The sequence below is a fragment of the Lynx canadensis genome, chromosome A2 (genome assembly GCF_007474595.2).
Source record: "Lynx canadensis isolate LIC74 chromosome A2, mLynCan4.pri.v2, whole genome shotgun sequence".
Classification (NCBI taxonomy): domain Eukaryota; kingdom Metazoa; phylum Chordata; class Mammalia; order Carnivora; family Felidae; genus Lynx; species Lynx canadensis.
The window spans coordinates 25220732-25233319 of record NC_044304.2 but is presented as its reverse complement, the minus strand read 5'-3'; the positions used below and the strand labels follow the sequence as shown (position 1 = coordinate 25233319).

Sequence of the window (12588 nt, the reverse complement as noted above, 5' to 3'; positions counted from 1 at the left end):
ACTACTAACTTGCCAGAAAGCAATAGTCACAAGGTCATTTCTGAAGTCGTGCCTTTAAAAAGACAGACAGCAACGATTTCTAACGTCTCCCCTTATAGGTCTAGCTTTAAAATTGTGTGTGAAACTTAAGAATGTTGCTTGGGGACAATAGATTTTATTTTAAAAAATTTTTTAATTAACTAGGATTTTCCAAATTTCTATCTTAATATTTAGTTGCTGAGATATCTTGAGAGGTTGCTGAAGAAATTAACTAGATAAAATTTTACCTCTTCGTGGTCTTTTTTACTTTCTGCTTGCAAAATTGAAGATCTGAAAAAAAAGAAAGAAGTTTGACCCTTAACTTAAAAAAAATTGATCTGAGAAAATGTTTTATCTTTCAAAGTATATATAAAACCAATCAGTATCAAAACTTTAAAAACCCAAAACACACAACCAATCAATATCTTAGGAAAAGGAGACCACCAGGGGCATCTGTACTCATATTTTAACAACTTTGACTTTGGCTGTCTGTGCCAAAACATAACCAAAAAAGAAACAGGTGCTGTTTTTCAGAAGACAACCTGTAGCAAAAGAACACTGCAAATAAGACGATGCACTTCAACTTTCTGACATATCCTATATATTTCAAATATAAATCAGTAATCCTAATAGAAAACACCAATTATACTTAGTTATTATTTCTCCATAAATATAGTTAAGTAAAATTTTTCAATATATTAGTCACTAACATTGGGATGTTTAGCTTTTCTATAAATGTTACTAAGTTAGAGAAAAAAATAATTACTAATTTTGAATCACACTAGGAATGTGAAATGGGAAATCATGTAAAGCATTATTAGCAATAAAATGAAAAAACAAAAAAGTAAGTACTTGTAGTAACATACTAACAATTTGGTAATTCTGACAAATGAACACAGGGACTCCCAATATCCAGCATGATAAATGACACAGTAACTGACATTCATTACATGTTTAAAGAAGGAATATGAAATTAAACCACCATTTGATAAAAGACAGTGAACCACAGCATCTTAACATAGAGAAAAAATGAATGAAAATTCAGAAGCTGCATCTGAATAGTAAGAAACATCAAAAAACAGTATTTTAATTAAGTAGAAAAAAGCTACAGATAATTTAAACATCATTAGGAAAAATTTTAGATTATGGTTTACATCCTTAGATAGATTATAATGCAGTCATTGTGAAATGTTTTTATTTTTTATTTTTTTTATTTTTTTTATTTTTTTTTTTTAATTTTTTTTTTCAACGTTTATTTATTTTTGGGACAGAGAGAGACAGAGCATGAACGGGGGAGGGGCAGAGAGAGAGGGAGACACAGAATTGGAAACAGGCTCCAGGCTCTGAGCCATCAGCCCAGAGCCCGACGCGGGGCTCGAACTCACGGACCGCGAGATCGTGACCTGGCTGAAGTCGGACGCTTAACCGACTGCGCCACCCAGGCGCCCCGTGAAATGTTTTTAATAAGCAGCTGTAGATCCACACACACACACACACACACACACAGTATTTCCTCAAGTATTTTTTAAAAAATGTATTAGAGGGGCGCCTGGGTGGCTCAATCGGTTAAGTGTCTGACTCCTTTGACTTTGGCTCAGGTCACGATCTCATGGTTTATGAGATGGAGCCTCATGTCAGGCTCTGCACTCAGCGCAGAGACTGGGTTTCTCTCTCTCTGCCCCTCCCCCCTCTCAAAATAAATAAACTTAAAAACAAATGTAGTTAGAGTAAAAACTGTAAGGCAACAGACCAAAAAGTTAATTCTTGTTTCTAGTTAGTGAGATTATAGCTTTTTTCAATATTCCTTTTGTTACATTTTTCTGTTTTTCAAAAATTTATTCTAAAAGCTAGTCTATGGGTTCTCAATGCAAAGGTAACAGAAGTTTTAAAAATTGCACATAAACATTAATGGACTAAATCATTAACTTAATCAGAAATACATAACATTTAACAACGACATTAGTGGGGTGCCTGGGTAGCTCAGTTGGTTAAGCATCTAACTTTGGCTCAGGTCATTATCTCATGATTTCTGAGTTTGAGCCCCGCGTAGGGCTCTGTGCTGACAACTCAGAGCCTGGAGCCTGCTTCAGATTCTGTGTCTCCCTCTTTCTCTGCCCTTCCCCCACTCATACTCTGTCTCTCTCTCAAAAATAAATAAACATAAAAAAAAATTTAATAAAAAATAAGTAAAATGACATTGGTATTTGCACTTACTACACATTAGGTACATTACATTATGTTAGATTTCTATTCTTCATAACAATTTACAAAGTAGGGATTATGACCACCCCACCCTCATTTCACATGTAAAAAAAAAAAAAAAAAAAAATGGAGCTCAGAAAGGCTATATAACTTGTCTAAGACCACATGGTAAGTAGCAGATTTCAAATTTGAACTTTCTGACCCCAAGGTTAGGGCTCTTTCCACTAACTTGTGCTGCCTTCCCCATACCATGCAGAATTTTCAGTGAACAGTATCTTAACATGAAATCAAGGGTTTTTACCATATGACCTTGTTTTGACAAGGTCATTTAACCTAGTCAGAAAGGAAAATTCAAATCATTTCTACATGATTAAAAGGAAAATGATCTTAATATGTAATAAGCCTAAAATAGCTATAAAATGTCTGAATGGCAAGGAATTATCATGCATTTCAGTAGTTCAAACGATTACAGATTTTATTAATAGTAGGAAAAAATACTAACTTTTTTCCATCAAAGGAAGTGATCTGAAAACAGTACCGCCTGTCTTCACAGTCAACAGCCATTACCGAACAGTTGTCTATGTCCATGGCGAGGCCTCCTGCTACATCCCCACGTGCCTGACTCATTAAGTTTCCACCCTGCGTGAAGTAAAACTGTCTGTCCCAGGTAGATGACACCAAGCCTGTTTTACTAAATGAAGAAAGTACATTCACTCTTCAGTATCAACACACCTGAAATCTCATCATAAGCCAGACACAAGATAAAACATCACAAAGAATCAGCTTGCAAAAAGGCACCAAGGTGCCTAGAAAATACAAACAGCAGTTTTTCAGTCTCTAAAATAAATTCATGTATGCCAACCCACTTTTGCGTGTGTGCGTGTATTTCCAAAACAAGGCTAGAAATGATCAAATTGCAACTGTTATAACAATGTTCCATAAACTACAGTTCAACTTTCAAGAGAAAAAAAATCGAAAGAATTCATTTTGTTACTAAGGTTAACTGTCTTTATCCTACCTTTAGGTAAAAACTGAAATTTGACCTGATGGTATAATTACATATAAAGTATGATAAAAGTGATATTTAATGATATTTCATATAATCCTAGATTTAAACTCAAACTGGTTTTGCTTTTAAAATAACTCTGGGGGACCCTGAGTGGCTCAGTTGGTTGAGCGTCCAACTTCGGCTCAGGTCATGATCTCACGGTTTGTGAGTTCGAGCCCTGCAACGGGCTCTGTGCTGGCAGCTCAGAGACTGGAGCCTGCTTCAGATTCTGTCTCCTTCCCTCTCTGCCCTTCCCCACTTGTGCTCTGTCTCTCTCTGTCTCTCAAAAATAAATAAATGTAAAAAAAAAAAAATTAAAAAAAATAAAAATAATTCTAAATTATTCAATAAATACCTAAATAAAATTTTACTTCTGAAAATTATTCACATACCCCCGTCAAAAAACTGACAAAAACACTAATACCACTAACTAAAAAGATTCAACCTTTAGTAAAATCAAAATAATTTAGCAGATATCAATTATATATTATGTTCACTTGATATTACCCTAGATGATATACAATATATGAAAATAACTGTAGTTCTCTTACTTCCTAGCATTAAGGTATCCAGCTTTCCGGGTTAAGTTTCGATTAACAGGAAATTTCGTGGGATCTGGGTCAGGTACATATAAGGGGTCACTGGCTACTTCCAAATCCTCTATTGTCTGCTGCATGGTCTCTACATCATTGTCCATTTCCCTGCGAACACTAACACGGAAAACAAACCACAACAAAGAACTGTTTACCAATCATGTTTACCTAAACATTTGTTTTGTATATATTTTCTTAAAGAGAGTAGTAGTGGTGTGGGTAGTTAAAATAAAACGAACACATTATGAAACAGCTTTATGTTTTAAGTGAAACTTAGGTATTACGGCAACAATACTAAATTAAAAAACTACCACACTAAATACCTAACTTTGGAGGAATTTTCAAACTGCTCTGTCCTGTGCCTTTAAAACAATCATTTTCGTCTCCCTGCAGATCTCAGACTGACCACATCACTGCTCAGACTTTTGAACCTGACTAGAATGACTTTCTTTCGTTAAGCTTTCATGGCTTGAAAAGCAAGATGTACATAGCAATTCCCACCCATCCCCCACAATTCAGATAACTGTGAAGGTAATTAACTTGTGGTTAATTACTATTATGTTTGTTATGTTTAGACATAAAACCTAGTTTAGAATCAATAAAATACCATAAGCCTTGACACAGTTATAAAATTCAGAGTTCAAATTCTGTGGAAAAGATGGTGAAAACACCAAGACACATGTGAGACACACTCCCATGGCAGGGAAAATAGCCCTCAGGAAACTAAATGCTAAATATTTGTAGATTATGGCATTTAGCTGTTAAGTTATTCTTGTAACTTCATTTTCAATTTTAAGGAAGAAAATACTTACTTCTGTACACTTGTTCCAATATTAGTCAGGAATTCTTCCAGCTGTTCACTGAGATTTTCAGAACCCATCTTAAAGAAACTTATCTAAGGCAAGAGGGTGTGCATGTGGGGAAATGAGCAACAGAAACACACACAATACAAAACATACTTAAAATGAATCATACAGTCACCCAGATACAAGGTAAGGTAATGAACAAGGGAGTATTCCCATTTGTGTACTAGTTTACAATGACTTCTACTGGGCTTAGAGCAACTGTAAAAACCAGACTTCAATTTCACCATACATTTTTTTTATATATTAATATATGCATATGGTAAACAAAAACTGGAAAACTTTAAGTCATATGGATAAACCTATGTTTACTACAAAGATAAGTTTTATGCTGAGGAATAATAAGTGCTCATATTTGAAGAAATATCTGAATTTCCTTAAACTCTTAATTTTTAGGGACATGCCATCTCATATTGACCAAATTTAATTTTCTAGCCTCCTCCCTGATGCACACCTCCTGGGACCACTTTGGGGTTTCAATCTATTATTTTTAACTCAGGAGGTATGCAGGGAACATGAGACAAACTCAAACTTGCCCATTCTCTTTCAAATCTACTCTGAAGCAAGGGTGAAAGGAAGTTCCAGCAGAAGTAACTGCAGAAGTCATTTAGCTTTCTGTCCCTTGTCGCCAACCTGTGATGGACAAGGACTAAATACAAGGTAAGTAATTTCATTTACCTGAAAAAATGTGAAATTTTCATTTGCAAGGAAAACCATTCTAGCTTCTTTAAAATAGTATTCTGATGACATTTTATATTACTTTTGAAAATACATACCCAAACAGAATATTGTGACCTTAGTCTGTAATACCCTAATGCTTAACATGAATATCAAACTCAACATCAAGTTTTTAGAACAGTTATAATCCAAAAGACAGTACAGCCAGTATTCACCTGAGCTTGCATGTACCCGAGTAGAGGTTCTAACAATGCTATTTTCTTTTTGTACTGAAGAGTATTTAATGCACAAAAGTAATGCATCATGGTCTGGTGTTGTTTTTTTCTGGAGGTGTAGACATCTTCTGTGACTTCATACTTTACCTTCAAATAAAAACATTAAAAATACTATTATATATCTAATTGTGTACTTATGTTTAATTACCTTTAGTAGTGGCTATAGGAAAGAGCCTACCCAAGGAAACAGGTGTATTACCAGCAATTGTGCATCTTTATTTTCTAAGATACGAGAAATCCTATAAAATATTGGCTAATTTTCCTGTCTTACTACCAACTACTCCATCTTAAAATGCACATGTAAAGCAAATTCTGCACATAACTAAGTATGATACAATAACTGAACTAAGTGTGGTAGAAAGTCTACCACACAGAGGAAAGGCAGACAGTGGTTTGGTATTAGCTTAGCCATCAGTCTTTGATCTTGGTCAATTCACAGCATACCCCTCTTCTGGTTCTCTCCCTGCTGTTCTTCCTCTCTTGTACTTGTTTTTCTTTACCCACACTTAAAATATGTGTGCTCCTTTAAGTTCTTGCATTCAGACAACAAGCATTTATTGAGCACCTATTATGTACTGTGCATTAGGCTCTTCTCTCTTCTTGCTTTCCTTAGAATGCCTAATCAAGTACCCAATACCAAGTATTGGGATTGTATATCCCAATACACCAATGACTCTCAAATTTGTATCTCTTGCCCTTCACTCTCCTAAGTGTCAGAAGAAGCACATCTCCAACTAGGCTCTTTATGTGTGTGTGTGTCCACATGTGTGTGTAAATGTGCTGGAAATGTACAAAACTAAATATAGTATCTTCCCCACAAACCTGTTCCTCCGTTTCTTAGCTCTCTTAATTATCCCAAGATCCACCCCATCATCCAAGAATTATAGGACTCTGAGGCACCTGGGTGGCTCAGTTGGTTAAGTAACCGACTTCGGCTCAGGTCATGATCTCGCAGTTTGTGAGTTCGAGCCCCGCGTCGGGCTCTGTGCTGACAGCTCAGAGGCTGGAGCCTACTTCAGATTCTGTGTCTCCCCCTCTCTCTACCCCTCCCCTGCTCATGCTCTGTGTCTCTCTGTCTCTCAATAATAAATAAATGTTTTTTAAAAATTTAAAACAAAAAAAAAAAAAGAATTATAGGACTCATTTTCAATTCCTCCTCCTATCATAAGTCTTGTCAGTTCCACTCACAAAATATTTTCTAGAAGTATTTCTTCCTCTCCACTTTCCATAACAACCTTAGCTGAGGCTCTGCAAACTATTTTGGTACTTTTTCAATGAGTTCCCACTAGTCCTGTCCCCTTCACATTTCCAGTAGTATTTTTATTCTGTAACACAACTGCATGGTGTTACCCACTTAAAATCCTTTAAGTAGGATTCCTTTAAGGAGGCTGCCCACTTTCTCTAACTCAAATTTCAAAGTCACTGAAATAGCCCCAAACTCCTTCTTTCTTGTCCTCTCTGCCACACCTCCCCAAATACATCCTATGCTCCAGACACACACCATTATCATAATAATTACTGCTAGAATTTAATGAAAACTTGCTACAAGCCAGGTACCCTGCATGCATTATCCCATTTCATCGTCAAAACTACTGAGTGTTTTTGACAAGAGAAATAAAGGCTTGAAAATGACGTCAAACAAGCAGCAAAGCTGAGATTTGTTCTCATGCAGTCTGACTTAGAGCCAGTGAGTACTCCTAACCTTTACATTCTCTAGACTCTACCATGTGCATCTGCAAAGGCTGTTTTTCTTCCAGGAACGCCCTCTGTCCCCGGTCCCAAACCAGTGGCTTTCACTCATCTTCAATCCAAATAGCACCTCCTAAAAGGAAAGCCTTTCACCAAATCACCAAAGTTAACTGAGGCTCTCTGTATGCTCTTGTAGCATTTTAAGACTTCTATTTGCTAAGTACTTAACTCAATGTTAATTCATGGGTTCTGTTCATCCTCGTACTCTGGCACCCAATCCAATCCAGCTGTACGCCTTCACATAGGAATATGCCTTCCTTAAGTGCATATTGTCCACTCCTGAGGATGGGGGTGGAGCCTATTCACACTCTTGCCTCATGGTACCCAACATATAGCAGATGGTCAAAAATTTTTCAAATAAAACAAAATTGGTAAAAGAATGTTTTTAAAACTACCTGGAATAACAACAACACACCTGGAACAGCCAGAAGCAACATAAAAAATACACCAAAATTCTAACCTAGACCTTTAAACTATTTCATAATGTAGAATTCAAAATGTATATATTTTATCAATACTTGCACCGTCAAATAATCAGTGAACTAAAATTAGAAACTGAAAGTTCTTTGTACTGAACTTTATGAGACACATTCCCTTTACTGCGTCACAGTAGCTGTTGCACACTAAACTGTACCCAGTCGTGGATTCCCACAAGCGATCACTGTGTCTCTACCAGCAGCCACAGCCAAGGCTGCAGAAACCAACTCTGAGGACCAGAGATCACCTCACTCAAAAACATCTAGTGGAGCCCTACTCAGCAAGCCCTGGATCAGGCACTGAGAGAGAAATGATCTTAAGGAGCATCCACATGAACTTGTTAGTAATTTCTTTGTTTTTTACTCACATGCATATCTCCTGAAATAGAGTGAAATATTTCTGGATTTCACTTGTGGAACAAGTATCAAAAACTGTATATATTCCGTGTAAATGAGAAGGTCCTCATAACAGAAGTTCATTCAATTATGTATGCAACAATTCAACTGTTTAACCACTGTATCTCAGAAGACACTTCTGAATACATACATAGTCAAATAAAAATAGGACACATGCAATGTTATCAAAACACAAAGCAAAAGGAGCAATGTTATATACTGTGCATCAATTGCATTTTTGGAATAGTTCTGTTTACTTAGAAAATTTTGTCAGCAGAAAAACAGTTTGTTCAAAGAGATAATTACTGTCCAATAATTATCAGAAAGGCTTTGAAACAAATAGAAGGAAAGAATCAAGGGCAATACAGAAAAACATACAAAGTAACTGCTAGCTACTATGTTTAAACAGGAAAAACCAGACCATCTAATGAAACAATTGCTAATTGTGATACTAAAGGAGTAAGTATGTATCACACCTTATCATTTTCTCTTTTTTTTGACAATCGGCTATATCTGTTAATTGCAGCATCATGATCTGGAAAAGAAATAACTATTAACAACAATAGTACCTTACAAAAGTTAAAACTTACCTGACAAAACTTATAAACTTACAAAACTTATAAACCAAAAAAACTTTAAATGGTTTTCACATGTGCATCTTTCAACAAAGGTACTAAAGCAAGAATTCTCTACCATATGAGCAATCCACTTAAATGTTCCCATTATGTTTCTACTTATTTAATTGGCAAACTATTTAATTCCAAGTAGACTGTACTCCACTAAGTTTTTAAAAGTATTTTTCAGTATAAAAATGGCAAATGCTCACTAAAGACAACTTTGGAATATACAGGAAAACAAGGAAGGGTAAATATTACGCCAATTCCTCGGGTATTATTAAGACAACAAACTGAAAAATCTGATTTAGTTTCCTTTTAAATTTTTCTTGTAGCACAAATAGTACAACTTAAATAAGAGCACTGATTTACATAATATTCACTGAAACTTTTAATTAGGTTCATTTTTTTCTACTACATAGAACACAGATTTGTGTTGATAAAGAAATAGATCACTGCGAGAACCAACTGTAAAGTATTCAAAACTTACCATTACTAGCAATCTGAAACACTTCCTTTAATGTCAATATTTCTGGAAAAGTTCAAGAATAGTTTCAATTCAGCATATTTATGAAATTTCTTAAATTTTGTTTAGAAAACATAACTGCCATTTAAGCTACAATTAAAATTCCAAATAACATTTCATAATTTAACAAAGTGAAAAAGTTATTCTGTGTTTCAAGTAGCCTATGGAACATTCACTATTATTAACAACAGTTACACCAACAGAAAATCGACTTGCCACAAATTAGTAATATGACACAAAAACAAATTTTAAAATCACTGCAAATTCTAAGATATGCAGATTAGTCTTAGTACCAGCATGCAACATATTCTTTTATTTATTTATTTATTTATGTTTAAAGAGAGAGAGAGCAAGAGAAAAAGCACACAAGCAAAGGAGAGGGGCAGGGGGAGAGAATATTTTAAGCAGACTCCACACTCAGCGTGAAGCCCAACGCAGGCCTCCATCCCATGACCCTGGGATCATGACCTGAGCCAAAATCAAGAGCTGGTCACTCAACCAACTGAGCCACCCAAGCACCCCCTTCATTCATTTACTGGTACTGACTCTAATAAGTAAAAATGCTGAATGAGGAACAAAGAATAATTAATAAGGTTATGACATTCAGACTAAGAAAAGAACTTGTTTATATTGACCTTGGAAATAACCATTCTTAAGGATCACCACCATAAATATTAACTCCATCTCTAAAATACATCTGTCTTTATTTCATGCATAATTTAAATAGTTTGCCATCCACTGATACATTAGTTCAGTTTTAATTCTACCTATATTTTCAATAAATAAGTCTATACGACTGTCTGAGACTGTGAATTATGAGAAAACAGCCAATTCTGTAAAACTCACATGTTATCACCTACTAATCCTAAGTGGGGAGAAACAAAACCACCATAAACTACTAAGTCATGGGTTGCTAGATGTGCCAGTACCCCTACCTCCCACTACTGCAGCCCATAAACACACCTCCTGCGCCACTGTCACCTCCTTGAGCTCTCAACTTCCTAATCCATTTTCCTCAACATCAAATACACTCTATTCCATCCTTAAAAACTAAAGGAATTGGGTCTACTTCTTAAAGGCCTCCACTGGCTTCTCCTTGCTTATAAACTCAAGTCCAACATCTTTAGCATGATCTATTTCTAGATCTGTCTCCCGTCATACCCCAACATATCCAACATTGCTGCCATACTGAGTTCTCGTCATCCACAAAACAAGCCATGTATTTCTCCAACCCATACCTTTATGCTTTCTAGTCCCCCTAATAGAACAGTGACTCTCTTCTCCTGGCAAATGCCTCTTCACTGTTCAATGCTGGGGTCCCATTCTTGGTGATGCCTTCCTGACACCCTCCTCTGAGGCCCCACAGTACCTTGCTCATTCCCTAATTATAAGAGACAGAGTATCATAATTATCTGCTTCACCCATCTCCTTCTCTAGGCTTTCTCAAGGAAAGTGACACTATCCATATCAGTACTTTCCAGTAACTAGTTTAACATCTAGCAGGATCTCCCACAAATAACCAGTGACAAAGTGGTATAAACTGTAGTCAGAAATGGTTAAGGTATAGAGTAATATGCATTTTGCAAGTATTAATCTTCTGACAGCTAATGAAAGTAAACATAAACTTGACTTCAGTACCTTTCAAATCTCTTTCTTTAAACTGGGTAATGGGGAACATCATGGCATCAGCAAGCTGCGTTGAAAGTACTGCATGACAAGAGCTAAGCTAGTAAAAGAAAGACAAAAAGGCCAAATAAATAACTATACAGAGACATTTAGCCAGTGTTATGTAAATTAAATAAAATCTAGTAAACAGATGCTGATCCATTTTATATAAGAGAACACTCAAAACTATATGATATACTACAAAATATTATACAGTAAAAAAATCCATTTAAAACTCCTAGGAAAAAATACAGGATAACCTTGGATTTGGCAGTGGTTTCTTAGATATGACACCAAAAGCAAAAGCCACAAAAGAATATATAAGTTGGACTTCATTGAAATTAAAAATTTTTATGCAAAGGATACTATCAAGATAAAATCACAACCCACAGAAAGGGAGAAAATATTTGCCAATCGTATACCTGATAAAGAACTTGCGTCTAGAATAAGTAAGTCTTAAACTCAGTAACAAAAGATAAACCACCCAATTACAAAAAGGGCAAAGGTCTGAATATCGTAGTGCCACCGCCTTACCCAGGGTTGCCTTCTATTTCAGGTACCCAAGGTCAACTGCAGTCTTGAAGCAGATGATCTTCCTCCTCCTGACAGTGTCAGAAGGCCACAGTAGCCTAACACTAGATCACAATGCCTACACTATCCACCTCACTTCACCTCATCATGTAGGCATTTTATCATTTCACATTATAACAAAAAGGGTGCGTACAGCACAGTATTTTGAGAGAGAGAGACACCACATTCACACAAATTTTATTATGTCATAATTCTATTTTATTGTTAATTATTCTCTCATTCTGTGAATCTTACGGCACCTAATTTGTAAATAAATCTTTATCACATTTATGTATATACAGTAAAACACACAGGATTCAATACTATCCAGGGTTTCGGGCATCCGCTGGGGGGCGGGTCTTGGAATGTATCCCCTGTGGATTGGGGGCAGGGGCTACCAGAGACATTTCTTCAAAGATATACAAATGACCAATAAGCATAGAAAAAAGTGCTCAATGTCATTAGCCATCAGAAAAATGCACATAAAAACTACAACGATATAGCACTTCATACCCACTTAGATGGTTATAATAAAAATATAAATGAAAAGCGCTGGTGAGGATGTGTAGAAACTGGAACCCTCCACTACTGGTGGGAATGTAAAAGTGCACAGAAGCTGTGGAAAAAAGTCTGGCAGTTCCTCAAAAAGCTAAACATAAAATTACCATATAATCCAGCAACCCCACTCCTGATTATATACCCAAAAGAACTGAAAAAGTGGTGTTCAAAAAACAAAAACCCAAAAAAACAAAAATAAAACTTGTATACAAACGCTCACTGCAGCACTACTTCCAGTAGCCAAAAGGTAGAAAACAACTCAAATGTCCATCAACCATGAAGGAATAAATAAAATGTGGTATATTCATACAATGGAATTTTATTCACCTAAAAAAGGAATGAAACTCTGATACATGC

General features: G+C 35.8%; 1 protein-coding gene across 2 annotated transcripts in view; it reads right to left on the bottom strand.

The window, feature by feature from the left end:
* The window catches only part of APPL1 (adaptor protein, phosphotyrosine interacting with PH domain and leucine zipper 1), a 56285-nt gene that overhangs the window by 32837 nt on the left and 10860 nt on the right, over window positions 1–12588 (bottom strand). For both annotated transcript variants that reach the window (XM_032592323.1, XM_030307065.2), the window contains exons 5-12: window positions 11077–11164; window positions 9403–9444; window positions 8775–8833; window positions 5618–5764; window positions 4674–4756; window positions 3820–3978; window positions 2723–2911; window positions 267–309 (exon numbers count right to left, since the gene is read on the bottom strand). In XM_032592323.1, coding sequence (XP_032448214.1) covers window positions 267–309; window positions 2723–2911; window positions 3820–3978; window positions 4674–4756; window positions 5618–5764; window positions 8775–8833; window positions 9403–9444; window positions 11077–11164 — 810 coding nt within the window. The remainder of the gene's footprint in view (window positions 1–266; window positions 310–2722; window positions 2912–3819; window positions 3979–4673; window positions 4757–5617; window positions 5765–8774; window positions 8834–9402; window positions 9445–11076; window positions 11165–12588) is intronic.